Source organism: Parus major, chromosome 7, assembly GCF_001522545.3.
Source record: "Parus major isolate Abel chromosome 7, Parus_major1.1, whole genome shotgun sequence".
NCBI classification, from domain to species: domain Eukaryota; kingdom Metazoa; phylum Chordata; class Aves; order Passeriformes; family Paridae; genus Parus; species Parus major.
In genome coordinates, this window is record NC_031776.1 from 18,176,334 (window position 1) to 18,191,850 (window position 15,517).

The 15,517-nt window shown below is 34.9% G+C and overlaps 1 protein-coding gene across 5 annotated transcripts in view; it reads right to left on the reverse strand.

Annotated features, from left to right (window-relative positions):
• Nucleotides 1-4,481: 4,481 nt before the first annotated feature.
• UBR3 (ubiquitin protein ligase E3 component n-recognin 3) overlaps nt 4,482-15,517 on the reverse strand; it is a 103,205-nt gene continuing 92,169 nt past the window's right edge. For all 5 annotated transcript variants that reach the window (XM_033516150.1, XM_033516148.1, XM_015634519.3 and 2 more), the window contains 7 exons: nt 14,511-14,635; nt 11,778-11,885; nt 11,155-11,265; nt 10,157-10,333; nt 9,167-9,376; nt 7,490-7,629; nt 4,482-6,895 (listed from right to left, as the gene is read on the reverse strand). In XM_033516150.1, the coding sequence (XP_033372041.1) occupies nt 6,778-6,895; nt 7,490-7,629; nt 9,167-9,376; nt 10,157-10,333; nt 11,155-11,265; nt 11,778-11,885; nt 14,511-14,635 (989 nt within the window). In that variant the 3' untranslated portion in view covers nt 4,482-6,777. The remainder of the gene's footprint in view (nt 6,896-7,489; nt 7,630-9,166; nt 9,377-10,156; nt 10,334-11,154; nt 11,266-11,777; nt 11,886-14,510; nt 14,636-15,517) is intronic.

Here is a 15,517-nt window from a genome sequence, read left to right on the forward strand (position 1 = left end):
ACTGAATTGAGCTGGTGCTACACAAGCACTATGCTTATATCCCACACTGGATTTCCAAAGGTCTCCTGTGATGCAGCAATTTGCACTGCAATGGCTTTGTAAGTATCCCTGAGCTTCACAACTTGTCAGTAGGGTCATCCGTGAATCACTGAAATACTGTAATACAGAATTTGAAAAGACAGCTAATTTATTACAATTTAAGATTAAAACAATAAAAAAATCCCTTAAAGCCAGCCCAATCCCCCCTTATCTTAATCCTACCTTTTGCATTTCAGCAGGAAGAAATATCGGATCTCATAACCCTTTGATTTTTGTTATGTTATACAGGGAAATGTTTATGTTTGCAGTAGTGACAAGACTTGTCGATCCTAAACTACAGTTAACAGGTAAATTGCTTACTCTGAAGCCAGACAGAAACAAGCCATATTAAAGTGCAGCTGTTACTTTTTGTTGTTGCTTGCAGATCTCAGGTAGAAAAATAGCAGATTAATTTTTGTAGTACTTCTGATTGTAAGTGCAAAAATGATAGGTCTGTTATACAACGGCTGCACTAATGCAAACCATTCCTAGCCTTACTTTAGACTGCATTAGAAAATTAATGTGTCATTTATATGGTCACAGCTAGATGCCAAAAGGTGAAAAGCTATTATTAGATGAAATGTTCTAAAATGCCTAAAGAACGGAATGGAAACAAAATATTTTATAGGCAGTAAATCCTCTACAGAATTTAACTGATGAGCTTATTCAAAGTATAGTCCACAAAAGATCTCAGTGCTATATGTTAACTAGGAGTTTTTTGACAATCTATTAATTTTTAAATTGTCATATAACACCAACTTGTAGAAAAACATGGAATCAACAAACTATAAACGGAAACACTTTAATCATAAAACATACCATTACAACAGAATCTATGCTTTCTGTAAGTAAAAAGTTGAGATGCAGTCTTACTCTGATTTAAAATCTTGCCTGTTACTACGTTTAAGTCTATGCACTTACTCTTAGTGGATGAACATCTAAGCAATGCTAGGTCTGAGCACATAGGACATTAATAATAAGTTTGGAAGGTGAACTTATCCAAATAATAAATAAATAATAATGTGACTTCTTACATTTTCTCAGAGGCAACATTTTACCCCTCTATAGTAAAGAAAATTAAAAGCTGTAGAGGAAAGAGTAAAATTAAATGGTATTTCACATTAAGAGCATCTTATGCAAATTCCCAATTATGCTGTACACAACAGCAGTGCTGGGTAAGATGTATCTACAGTTCTTTATTTGCTGCTTTTCTTCTTCCAGCTAATGAGTTCCCTTAGTATTCAAAATCCATCTTTGCTGCCACATGCTTAGAAAGGTAAATCACTTGAATAGGCTGAGCTTTCTTCTATTTATTGTTGCTAGGGAACCACCTTGGTATTCACACAAATAACATGTCTTTTGACATATGTTTCAGAGGACAAGATGCAACACAGCTCTGTAATACACAGTGAAAAAATATACTGCAGCATTCCAGGAAACATTCTCCCACAAAGAGCACTGCTACTGTAGTACCTTAGCTTCAAATTGCTGTGGATTTCTTACTTATTTAGGTAGACTGGAACTGTAAAATTACATGCAGTAATCTGATTAATAGTCCCTAATTTTGCCCAGGATTAAAACAGAAAGAACACCATTATAAGGGAAATGTTCTGTAAGATGTCTTGCTATTATGTTATGTAACTAAGACACCCAGTCCAAGTAGGGAGAAAACAGAAGTGTGAGCCATTTCTGAATAGCCAGGTATCTGAAGGTTATTTGAATTACATCAGTCACCTGCTGTATTAGTCATACAAACACTGCACTAAGTATTAAAAGACAATAAGCTTCTTTAAGTCTCAGAAAGTATTTGTTTCTTGAGACAGCTGCTTTTGGCAGGACAAAAAAGATGATGTAGAGATATTGAAGAGGTATTATTCTGTCCAGTCATGTCTGACTGTGGGAAACAACCTCATTTTAATTTCATGTTGATTTTGATTACTGCCATCATCTCTGTGTGAGGAGGAACATTTGAGGTTGAAGGCAGCAAAGTTTGAAAAAATTCAAAAAGCATGAACATGAAACAAGAAAGGGCCTTGCTTAATCTTGCTTAAATCCTGTGTGCACATATATATTTATTGATGATGGAAGACTCTGCAATCTGGATTTGCTCCAATACCAGTTGATCTAACATTATAGAGCAGCACTTACTTACTGATACAAACAGGAGGTGCTCCCTGTCTTAAAGGAGATTACAAGCTGAAACAAAACAAGCAGGATAAAGCAGATAGCTAGAGAACCTAAAGGAAACAATACTTAACAGTCCCTTCAGTTGCCCAAGATCTTAGTTTAACAAGACCTGTATGTCTGGATTTTGTATCATGTATACATTTACACCAGCATTGTCACCAAGTACCTTGTTGCAGAGCTGAGATTAAAACACTAGCTCCATACTAAACTCTCTTGAGAACAATGGGAAATTGTCCTAGGACAAATGCATTTTCTTTTAGGGCCTGTGGAGATACTTGAGAAAAATGCAAAGTTAGTTTTAAATTTTCAAAGCTTGATGTGTAACAAATCTAAAATGACCAGCACCATAGAGCACAAAAGCAGCCAGTCTCTACAAACTAATTTTCAAGCTGCGCCTCCTTGACTATCTCGGCATTAAGTACCCTGAGAAAATGCAATTTATTCACATAAATTGCTGTACAGTTTGCAGAGGGCTCTCCAGCTAGTTTAGGCTTCTTCTGTTGTGCAGTGCTACACAAAGTAGTTGCATATACAACATTGGAGAAAACAAAGGCCTGAAAGAAAGGAGAGGTTCAGTTTTTCAAGGAAAAAGAAGGAAAGTAGAACTTTTCACAGCAAACTGTATTAGTGGCTTCAATAGCAAGGTACAAAGTATATTCCTTGACACCTGAAAAACAAAGGCTCATTATCTACTTTAGGTATTTACCAGTATTACAGGTAATCCCTAAGAACATGTTGTTCTGATTTGGCAAGTGCTTCAATACACACTTGTGCTCTACATTCAAATGTGACCCATGCACATCTGGTCATCAGATTTAAGGCCAAAATGTAGGGACAGTAAATATTTTAACTACGTTTTTTCTCATTATCAGGCATGAAGAACAATTGTTTTTTTCCAGCTCTAATCTCTGAAGGTTATCTTGTTTTGTTATAACATTAAAAAAATAATCCAACCGTGAGGAATAAGCCCAGCATAATTGTTTTCAATTAAAATTATTTAAAATCTTAGTAGTAATGAGTCAAAGATATCCTACAATGGGAAATGTATTAGTTATTGCAGTAGAAGAGACACGGTAAGCTGCCAGGATGAACTCAACAGAAGCTGGGACTCTCCTCAGTGTAAGAGAATTTGCAGGGAAACTGCTGCCCATCTGAGAAAACATGCAATTAGGGGATTTGGGCACTGTGCCCTGCCAAGATGACATTCATCAGCCCAGCAGTACAGCTCTCACTGACTACAGTGAGCAATCTTACCCAGACAAAAAAACCCACAAATTGTCACACAGAGCCAACCTCATCTGATTACGTACACTTCCTTATATTCTGTGGCTGGTAACCTAGAGCTGTGAACCTTCACACACTGGCTCACATCATTCCTGTGGGTTTCTTTGTAACAGCATAATTTCATTTTCACCTATGCTAATAGTCAGGCAGGCTCCATTCATCACTGTCCCCACCTCTGAGAAAAGAAATTGAAAAACAGGACTGCAGTATCTGGGTTAGATGAAAATTAGATAGAAATCGTATCAAGAGCACCACAAAACTCAAGTCTTCCCTGGCAGCTATGCACAGAACATGAACTGATCTCATGGGATTCTGAAGTAAAGAATAACATTTGTTGTATACTGAAGAAAGAGATCCTGTTTTTAAAAGAAAAATGTAATTTCCTTGTGAAATACTATGAGTTATAAAAGATTCCTATTGCAGGGGTGATGAAAATATTCATTAAAAATTTCAGGCCACCACTGAAAAAGAAAAGATGCTGTTATCCGAAGGTCAAGGCCAAAAGATGATTGTTCCATCAAATCTCTCAAAGGTCGAAAGAAAAAACTTAATACATAAATATTATATTCAGCAAATTGAAGCAATAGTTATTTCAGAAACAGATTTGACAGAAAAGATCAAGCGGTTTTCCCAGAAATAGTTTCTCAACTCAGCAATTTAACTTCAGCAGTTTGCAGCAGCAATGCTGGAATAGCTGGAATACACTTAAGCCCAACTTTAAGTGCTATAGTTATGAGTAAAATAATCCAAATTACTATTGGAAAATACATGACTAAGTAACAAGTTAAAACATGTACTAGGTTTACTCTCTACACAAAGTACTTTGCATGCATAAGGTTTTAACATTTAAATAACTGCCTGGCTTTTGGGTGGAATTCAGTGTCATTTTGGATTACTGGGGTAGAGAGGAAAAAATTTCATGAACACACAGATTGACAGTAGACTTTTATTAACATATCTTACAATGCCAATTATTGTATTCCTAGTTTTGTACTCTTCTGATGTGTTATAAAGATTTAGAGTCTACAGTAATGTACTGTACTTAAATGATCATTCATACAGGATATCACACCAGAACACTTCAGTATTAAATGCACACACCACTCTAGTTTGGACCTGTTATTTTTCAAGGTTAGCTTAATAAAGTAGAATTTAAAAAGTTATGGGGGAAATAAAAATTCTTGTTTAGCAGCATGCAAGGATATTCAAGTACAATTTTTCAACCAAGTAATTTTTTGTCATTTTTAAATCAACTGGTGACTAATTCACCAGTACTTCAATAACCACTATGAAATACCCAAATGTTAAAGTTAAGGCTAATAGTTTTACTTCACATCCATATGCACAATCAGAGAACATTCTGTTTTAAATAAAACACAGTAATCAAATTCTGGACACATTATCTCTTGTAAATATAGCATTGGAGCTTCAAATTACAGATCACTCAAGTTCATGAGCCCTGTAATAATGTTATGCTGGCAATGTAAAGAATCTTTTTGCTCTTTAACCACATTTACAAAATGGCCTGATATTCTTAATGAGCAATGCAAAAATATCACAGGCAGAACTTATAATACAGTATCAAAAAAGTAATATTTTGGAAAAGACACAGCCATTTAGTCAGTGAAACAGAGTAATTCTAATCTTACAGGAAGTACTGTAATACTTTTGAAATATATATATTTATATGTCTATATAAAAAACAGTATCCTTTATTGTAGGGTTTTTCAAATTGCAGGTATCCAGAAAAAATCATTTTATCTACTTTTCCTTCGGTCTGTTCCTGATTACTATACAGTCATTTTATTTCCCCTATACACTTTTCACTAGATAATGATTTCCACTGGGAAATTGTTTTCTTTGTATATGTGGCTTTATCATAAGATGTTTTTATTTTGCACACATAAATTTTATTTTACACGCAAGCTGTGGAAGTCAAAACTACCAGGAACTGCTTGGTAGTATTGTATGAAATAGCCAACAAATGTCCAAGACTTGTGAAAAAACAATATTAGCAATATATTACATACCAGTATTTTGGCTATAATCTTTCTACCTACTTACACTATGGGTTTTAGCCCAGTCATGCTTCTTCTCATGAATTTTTTAGTCTTCTAAGCATGAATTGTTTTGGCATTCATCCAGTGAGGCTGCACCGGTACCTCATCTTGGCTACCTCTGTTGATTTTTTTTTTATTTTTCCCTTTTAGGAAACCAAGCAGAAAGAATAGTGATTACTTTAAACAAATACAATATTGAGGAACCTCCTGAAATGTAAGGAAAGGTAAAAATGATCATTTTTAGAATAGCCTGTACATTCTGAATCCAATCATTCTGAAACATACATCTGGTTTGGAATGATAGGCAGGCTTACAGTTGTTATGCTTGTAACTGGAATCTACTGTGTTGGGCACCATACAAATTCCCTATATATAGCAATTTCTGTATGTTATCATTAACAATTTCTTAAACTGATATGAAAAAAATAAAAGCTCCTTCCTGGAAAAAAATGAGGACAGAATGTGTGTTCTGGATTACATGAAGAACAGTAAGACACCTAATTTACAGCTATTTCACTTACTTATGGAGAAAAAAAAGTGAAGTTCCTGAGAATGTGTAAGTTTTCAGTAATGCCTGAAATATTTCAATAGACCTCTATAAGTGAAATACTCTTTAAAATTCAACTTTCAGACCAATTATTACCATGCAGTCTCACAGTCATTTTACAGACCTAATTACAAATGCCTATCAAGTAAAAACCTCAAGCCAACACAAAAATGGCAAAGAAATTTTATCCAACATACTTAGTAGTGTAATAGACATTTACACCATTTCAGCAAAAAATGCTAAAAACTCAACTCCATGCAAAGAAAAATAAAACCCAGACAGCTACCCCTGGAGCTTCTAAACAATTCCAAGTAAACTTTGTGCTTCTTAACAATAATGGGCTTTAAAAAAACACAAGAAAAATAGACTACTGAGTGCAATAAGATTGCTCACACCATTTTGAGGATTTAATTTCAATCATTGTATCATTGTTTAGTAGCAACAACAGCTCATTTTGAACAGATTTCACATGCTGACAAAATTCCATTTCCCTTTTATGCCCATACCCGATTCCACCCCGATCCAAGGAGTTAAACTCCCATTCAGTTAAAGCTATTGTCAGTCAAGATGCATTCATTCATGGTAACAGCAGTTTTATGGTGTGTAGATGATGATGATGATTTACAAGCCATTATAATGTGGCCCCCATCTTTTATTGATATGATCAAAAGTATGAGACACCCACTGCTGTTCAAGCACTTTGTATCTTTCCTTGCATATGTAGAGGGGTTTACCACGCCTGTGGAGGGAAAAAAAGGAAAGAAGAAAATAAATGGTTAACAAGCCAAGTAAGTGGAAAGAAGCTTCATTATATAATCACCATGATACTCATACAACTCTTTTTACAGGGTAAACATGCATTGGTGAGGGGTTTTCATTTTTGCTTCTTATAGGGCAACTCCTGGGACTTCCCTTCCTTACACTGGATAGCAGCATCCAGAAACCATCACTTGTTTTCTCAGTCATGTGTAGCTTGGAAGTTACTGTAATCCAATGGCATTGTTTGATTAAAGGCCAAACAACAACACTGGGAGATAAGAGTTTCCCAACAGAACACGCAGAATTAACTGTAGTTGGGAATGGCAACATAGTCATCTGTCTGCTGGGTTCCTGGTGTAACTACACAATGATCATGATTACACCACTTCTGGGCCAAAAATCCTCAAAAACCCAAGATAGTAAAAGTCAGTCCAAGTTGCAGTAAATGGGGATTTTCCATTTTTCTACACAAGGAAGGTGGAGATCTATTATTATCTGTTACTGCATGTTACAAGACAAACTCGATTTACACAGAGGCACCAACAATGAAACACAGCTGTAATGAAAACAGTACCTAAGATCTCTGTCTTCTTCACCATGTGCATCAAGATAAACAGAACCCCAAAGGCAGAAACGATGGCCTCGTATGATGATGATTACAGATGCATTAATCAAAAGGAATATTCCTGTCCCAGCTCCACAGTTTTGAGAATGCTGTAATGTTATGCATGTAGAAAGGCAAGAGTGCAAAGATTCTGTTAATGTCTGTCAACTTTGTAACAGAAGAGATTTTAAAAATAATACTTTGTTTTGCTTCAAATGACATGCAGACATTATTTACTAAGAAACAGTGTGCCGAAGGATAGGCTGCCCCAAAATTCTCCATCCAAAAGCAAGAATTCAGTTCCTTGTGCTGCCATAACAACACCTGTATATGAAATGTTTCCCTAATCAAAAGGGAGGATATTTGTTGCCATATAAAAACTGAATTACAAAAAATATTCTGCACAATATTTTGAATTTGTTGTTGTATAGCAAACTGGATAGGATTACCAAATATTTTCTACAGATAACAGTAACTGGAGAAAGTATTTAGAAAAACTTTACAATAGTTTATATTGTTAAACATATGTTTTCTCAATCCATGCTCACAGATCTAGTCTATGGCTCTACAAATTAATAAAAAAAATTTAATGGTTCTTACTTTGTTCAGTATGTCATTCATCTCTGTGACTAGCACAATCTACATTCATCAATTCACTTTTGCAATTAAAAAATGCACCCTTCCTATATGGTTGATTACAATTAGAAGCTATAATCCCATCAACTACAAAAACAATTACTTAATTATATGGATTGTTAATTCCTTTTTTTTATAACATTCTGTTTTCATGAAGCTTGAAATGTAACCTTACCTTAAATGTAACTATAAATTCTATTGTAAATTTTGCCCACCCCTTTTTCTTCTGCTATATTAACATTATAAGAGAGAAAGGTGAATTCAAACAATTTCAAGACAGCTCAAAATATCTCTGACATTTTATGCCCCATTTGTAAATATCTCTCTAACAAATTCCTCTCACAGTTTTGTGAAGTCCTTATATTTTCAGTCTTCTCCTAACTGTTCAATGGAAGCAAAAAGAAAACCTATCAAAGCAAACTTTTATCATAGTCTGAAAAACAATACTAGATCACATCCAACTTAGGCTGCTGAAAGAAATTATATATATGCTGACTAGAAATCTTTGCTGCTGAAAAAGTCAAAGACCTTAAATCAGCACCTATGTAGTTAAAGTCTGTGGATCTCTAGTAGGTGATCAGGTATCAGAAAATACTCAAATCAACAACACACTGATTTTCTATGTACTTGGAAATCAAGGAAAAAAACCAAGGAAAATGAAAATAATATAGAAACAAATAGAATGTAAACAAATTTCAACTGGCTGTGAATCAAAATCATGTGTCAACATTACACACGGTGGCTTTGTAAGACTTTTACAAAAAAGGAGAAATATGTTGCTATGCAAGTAAATAGCTCTCCAGAATCCAGTCTAGGTCTATTACTCAGAAATAAGCATTAAACTCTATCACTGGGGGTTAGACTAGATGACCCTTCAAGGGTCCCTTTCGACCCAAACTATGATTACATAAACATATTTTGAAAAGAAAACCATCAGAAGTGAGCAATGGAGTTAACAACTATCAATGAGCGTGAGAATCAATTACAGAATTTGAATTAACTCTCTCTTACCAGTACACATTCACAGTAGCTCTGTTGTTTACAGCATAGTCCTTTCAAGCATACAAAAGTACCACAAACTAAGCAAACAGCAGGATCTTTAGGAACCTTGGTACAAACAGAACAAGTTTTTCTGTGATAATACTGAAAAATGGTATTGTAATTCTCAGGCAACTGAAGGAGGCGTGGCAAGTCCCACTTAGGTTCCTGGATAAGCAAAGCCTACAAATAAGGTAAGAATATATATCAGTTCTGTGCATTTTTTAAAGCACTTTTATCTTCTAAAAAAAGAGAATACCAAATAAAAGTTAAAATGCAGTTTAAAAATATCTCCTTTCTTTTGCATTCCACATATTTAGAAGTCAAATGTCACCTTGTAATAGTCACCTGCTCCTGGTTGATCACCCTCCCCAACTGCAGTCATGTTTCATCCTCTGTAACAGGTACAAAATGGGCACTAGTCTTTTCCCAAGGATGTTTTCTAAAAGTGACATACTTTAAGTGCAAAAACCCTCACAGTTAAAATGAGAGGATTAAGAGTGACCTACAGGAAAGACTCTTACTCCCTGCACTAAGTTTGTTTGGCAATATCAATGTGTTACTCCCAAACCCTGGCACTGACTATGAAAGCTGTCTCCCAGCTAAAATTTGTACTCAAATTTAAAACAGACAAGGAAAAGTTCTGATATGTATTTTCTTAAATTTTCTATTACCTGCCCTTTATTGGCTACAGGTCCAGAAAGTATGTGCAGACTTAGTATCATCTAAAGATAGTGTTTCTATATTCTGTCTCCAGCAACTATAAAAACCACACAGGTCTACTTATTCCTGTTTTTAGCCAATTCAAACCAAATCCACTTACCAGTATTTCCCATTACAATTTCTTTCTCACTAAAAAGTTATATTTTCAGATTCTTATCCAAAGCAACGGTGTATGTGCATAATGAGTCAAACAATAAATAGCTGCTTCCCTATTTTGGAAAGTATAATTTTGCTACATACCTTTACTTGATCTGGATGTCTATCTGCAAATGAAGCCAGTTCTGAGCACCACTGTGATATCATGTCAAATGCTGGCACCGGCCAATCAAGACAAGAGGCACTGGTGAACTGATGAGCTGACTGAAAAGATGGTAACAGACCCAGGCAGCTTGCAAGAATGGTGAATTCTTCATCCTCCTTTTTAGGCATGAAATCAAAGAGGTTTAGATTAATATCTAGACTCTAAATTTTTAAATAATTTATTAAAAATATATCTATTTCAATAAGTATTTTAGTATTAAGATGCAAATAGTCATGCTTAGTGACACAGGAAGGTTCAATTTTACCAGATAACTTCAAACTGGACCCTTGAAGCAAGAAAAAATTGTCAGAAAAAACCCTCCAAACAAAACAACTTTGAGACCTCAACTCAAACCAAACCCCACAGACAAAACACAGCCCCACCACAAAAACCACAAATCCAAAAAACAGAAACAAAACAAGAAAGCCCCAAACTCCACAATATTTTTTTCTGTTTAGCACCACAAGCTAGATAACAGCTGTTTTACAAAGAAAATGATGTTGAGGCAAGGCAAAAAGGGAGCTGACCTTCAGTAAACTCTACTTAAATTAGTCATGGAACTTAAACATAATTGTCCGCTGATGCAATGTCTCTGAGAATGAAGTATTAAGAGGCATTAAGAAAATCAGTACTGAATTCCATTCTGGAATTACACCATCTTTGCAGAAGCTGGACAAGTTTTAAAGTATGTTGTTATTTTAAAAGACAAGCACCTATGACCCAGTTAAATAAGAATGACTTTGCTGAAGTTTAATATAACATTTTAACATTATAACATAATATAACATTTTTTTGAAAACTACAGTGCTGTAATATATGCTTTAAAAAAAATCTTGGGATAGAAAATGTATACCATGAAATAGACACCTTAAAGTTCTAATTTTTGATCTTTAGCTTTTATTCAGAAATGTTTGAGTGTGCCCCTCTCATTCTGTACCTGACAACTAGGCAAATCCCCTCCAAAGAGATGGTGTTGAAGAAGGCTTGTGATCCTGAGGAAAGGCAGGCAGAACTGCTGCAGATAGCACTCTACAGAATCCAGATTTACCTAGACAGGAGGAAGCAATTACTAAATTCTGTCCCAGGAAAATTATCCCCTAAGTATGGAAACTGCAATATGAACCAAGTATTTTTTAAAGCATATTATAGAAATGACTTCATCGAACATACATTTCAAAGGCCAGCATTTCCCTAATAATCTGAAATAGCTCTGTAGATATCCTTCCCTCTCAACAAATGGGTTTTCTACTTAACATATTTACTTTTCCAAGTTTCTGAAAGGTCTTTCATACTTATGATTGGAACTTATATATATGATTAAAACCTGTAATTATAAGAAGTATTTGTCAATAATTTTCTCAATGTGGCACTGACCACATCTGATATTATTAAAAGAAAGATTTGCAGAGGCAAACTGTCCCAAAGGGATATGCTTTGATCTAGAAAACAAAGAGTTGTACTGCAAGACTTTAACAAGATCAGAGAAAAATCATTATAACAACGAAGCAAAAAAACTTCAAGGGGACATGCTGGATACATTATCCAGAAATTTGCCAATACCACTGCTAATTCTTCAGTCTCTTCTTCATCATATATCTTCCCTTTAGACAGTTCACTAATCACATGACTCAGCAATACTTCCCAAGATTTTTCTCCACTGGATGTATTCTGCAAATGAGAAGAAAATAAATCCAAAAAGTACTGGTCATAAAAAGGAGAAAATGTTTCTGTATTAGCAACAGCAATGAAGAGTATTTCCTTTTGATCAACATGTGAATTTTGACCTACATAGATACACAATGCTTAAAAAAAATTAAAATAAATATATAATTTTACAGAATGGGACTGCATTTAGCTCAATAGTGAAATGAGAATTGCTGCTTGAATTACATATGCTCTGAACTGAGTGCTTTATGAAAGCACTTGTATAACGTTTTCTCTGTGAGTATATAAATCCTTACTTTAAAACAAGGAAGAATCACTTCATGGATACATCTTGTTTTGACAGAATTTGAATTCTAATGCAGGAATTTTTTTTAAAAAATAATTTTTTAAAACATACCAACCAGAATGGATAACAAACCACTTGCTATGTATTTTAAGTTACAATGAATCTATCAGAAAGTACAAAGCTGTGTTTGGAATGAATAATATCTACTAGAGATGGAAAATATATTTAGTGTAAAGAATAAATAGCCACTTAGCTTTGTGCCATAGCAATTACATTTAAAGGCAACACAGAAAGCCTTAAGAAATAGAAAGCAGTATTCTCATAAATATTTTCTTTCGAGTCAGAATAAATTCTACCCTGGAAAAAGATGACTGGATATGAATTTTAAGTTCTGTTAGTATATGATCAACACAACAAACAACAAGGCAATGGAACATTACTGTGATTCCTTAAAGAAACTTCAATTACTTCAGTACATAATGATGTATAGAATTCATCAGTTGGTTTCTTTAGTGCATTTTGGCATCAGCTTTCATTCTCCATTTTAGATGGGGTCTTCACCTTTCATACTGGGACCACACACTTACTGTTTATGCTTATAGTCAAAGACCCAGAAGGCAACACACACTTAATTCAGCAGCTAAGAAAAACCTTCTTTCTATGTTATTCCTGGACGTTTAATCCACAGGCATTTATTGTGCTTCCTATGACACCGTGACACACCTTGCAAAGATAATAAGGGTAAATGTGGGTTTTAAAAGTACAATATCCACCTCTCACCTCTGCTGAGAAATTAAACTCTTCATGTTATTTGATCATTTAACATAAATAATAGAGCAAAGTCTTCAGCCCATGTTTAATGTCTGGAATACCAAACTGCAATAAATTCACTTGACATTATCCACAGACAAAAGTTAAGTGAAGTGTCATCTGTGTAGTCATCCCAGAATTAAAATATCTGTTTTACCAGCAGAGAAGAAAAAGCCAACCTGAACCATGTTTTTAACCACTAGGGCTTAAAGAAACTTTAAAGAAAGAACTTGGATTTCTAAATTAAGAACCCACTTTCCTCATGACATGCATGAGGATGAGGGATAGGCTCATGAAGAGAAGGGCAGCCAAACAGCTGGGAGACAGGAACAAGGAGCTGTGTGATTATCACTGGCAGGTCCTGGGTGCTTTAAACTGCAAAATTATGTATCACCTGAGAATCACTTAGGTAAACAATGAAAAAACCCCTATCACTAGCAACAACCTCAAGCAAATGTCTTTGTATTTCTAAGAAAATGACAAAATAGTGAAAGAATGGTCAGATAGGGACCTGACAAAATGAAGTACTGTCCAGTGATCCCAATGTAAAAAAAAAATTCATAGTAGCAGGCCAGCAGATAATTTGTCCTTAAGACATTGGAATTCTGACTGACCAGTATGACAAATATAAGTTACATGTGAAAAGACAGGTCATGCTTCTCAGTCTTCATTTCATTTTACACCTAAGGCCCAGCTGTTGTATAAAGGGGCAATACCCATTTCTTCTCCTGGTCCCAACACTTCAATCTTTTCCTTTGGTCTGATATTGGCATTCTTTTCACCTTCTGGGAAACAATTCTATTCTTTCTTTTAGTCTGATATTGGCCAATATCAACATTCCTATCCTTTCCTTTGATATTGGCATCCTTTTGACGTTCTGGGAAAACCAATCTGTGGAGTAGAAGGTTGACTGAAGGATTAAATGAATGCTGGTGCTAGTGCAGAGAACTTTGTCTTTGGTGGCAACTGGCATTCAGTCAGCTGAACTGAAATAGAAAGATGGATTGTCACTTGTAAATACCACCAAAAGGCAAAGAAACAATAGTGACAGATTTCCTTCTCCGTCATTTCATCATATAAGCACTCTTAACCACATAGTGAGAGGAATTTATATAGCTAGCCACAAATAGCACAAGCAAGTTGGAAAAGTCAAGAGAGTTTTTTTCTCCAACAAAGCTTCCTGCTTTTCCTGTAGAGAAATGTATCGGATCAATGCCCATGGTTTATATAGGCAGGCTTCAATTTCACAGGAAGAAAAGCTGCATTTACTGATTACAACCACTGCAACAAAGTAGAGACTGAAACTATAAAGAAACACACTCAAATCTCAAACTCAGTTTTGCAACCAGGTATTAATTGTGAAATTTTTAAGTCTAATCATGTACAAAAACCTGCAGAAACTGTACACACAGAATCAAAATACTGGATTTTGAAGCAGAAGCAAATATTACATGCAAAGCAGAAGTATCTGTTGCATTCATAGCAGAAATACTTAAGCATAATTTCATAAATATTTTAATAAACTAACCAACCTTTTTGAGAGCTCCTGACTCTTTCCATGCCATCCTGTCTTCAGCGCTGCATTTAACAGAAAGTGCTGCCAATGCTTGAGTATACAATAAAGTGAACAGCACTTTTATAATGCAGGTGAAGTGTTCTGTAAAACAAAGGAAGTAATTTTAAACAGTTGATATTTTTAACAAATATAATGATTACAGAGTCTCTAGCTATGGAAATGATGATTCTGAAATGAAAAGCAAGTGCTATACAAAAAGAACAGCTCCTCAGAGCATACAAAACAACATATAACTATGTTATAGCTTTCCGAAATGACTTGGCAGCCACAGTGAACAGAACAAGTACAGGGCAAGCAATTTTCCACAGCTGCTTATGTTCATCTTAATCCTGATTAGCAGTGACTTCATCCAAGTGGCCTGGCAATACTACAAAATTGTATTTTGTCCAAAGGTTACATCAAGTTAAACTACTGATTACTGTAGATGTAAGCAAATGCATATCCAACCATCTCTTCTGGCTCCCATCAGGGGTGACACTCCTACAAATACTGGAAGAATTAATTTTTTTAAAAAATCATCACAAAAACATTTAGCATATCAGTTTCTAACTCTTCACTTCCAGATATGGATCCAGCCACAAAAGACTTGCTGCAGAACACTCTTGAGTGAGTACCTATTTACTGGACCTCACATGTGTACAGAAGAAAGACAAAAGGCAGATTGGCATTTACTGTATTTTCAAAGATCTTTATGATGTTTATAATATTTAAAGGACTATTATTTCCTACAGCTAGGCTGCAGGAGAAAGGCTTTGAAATTTTTGAGGGGAAGCTAGCAACAGAAGCAAAATAAGGCTTCCTAAAATGGAAAGAGAAAAAAAAAGATCATTCGCTGAAATGAAGATACTGAAGCAGTCCTTTTTTATCTTTTTACTTTAGGTTCTATTTTCAGCCCCAAATTATCTAGTTTGTTTTTAAATCTAGGTAGATCAAAGAAGTTTCTATCATCACTTAAACACCACT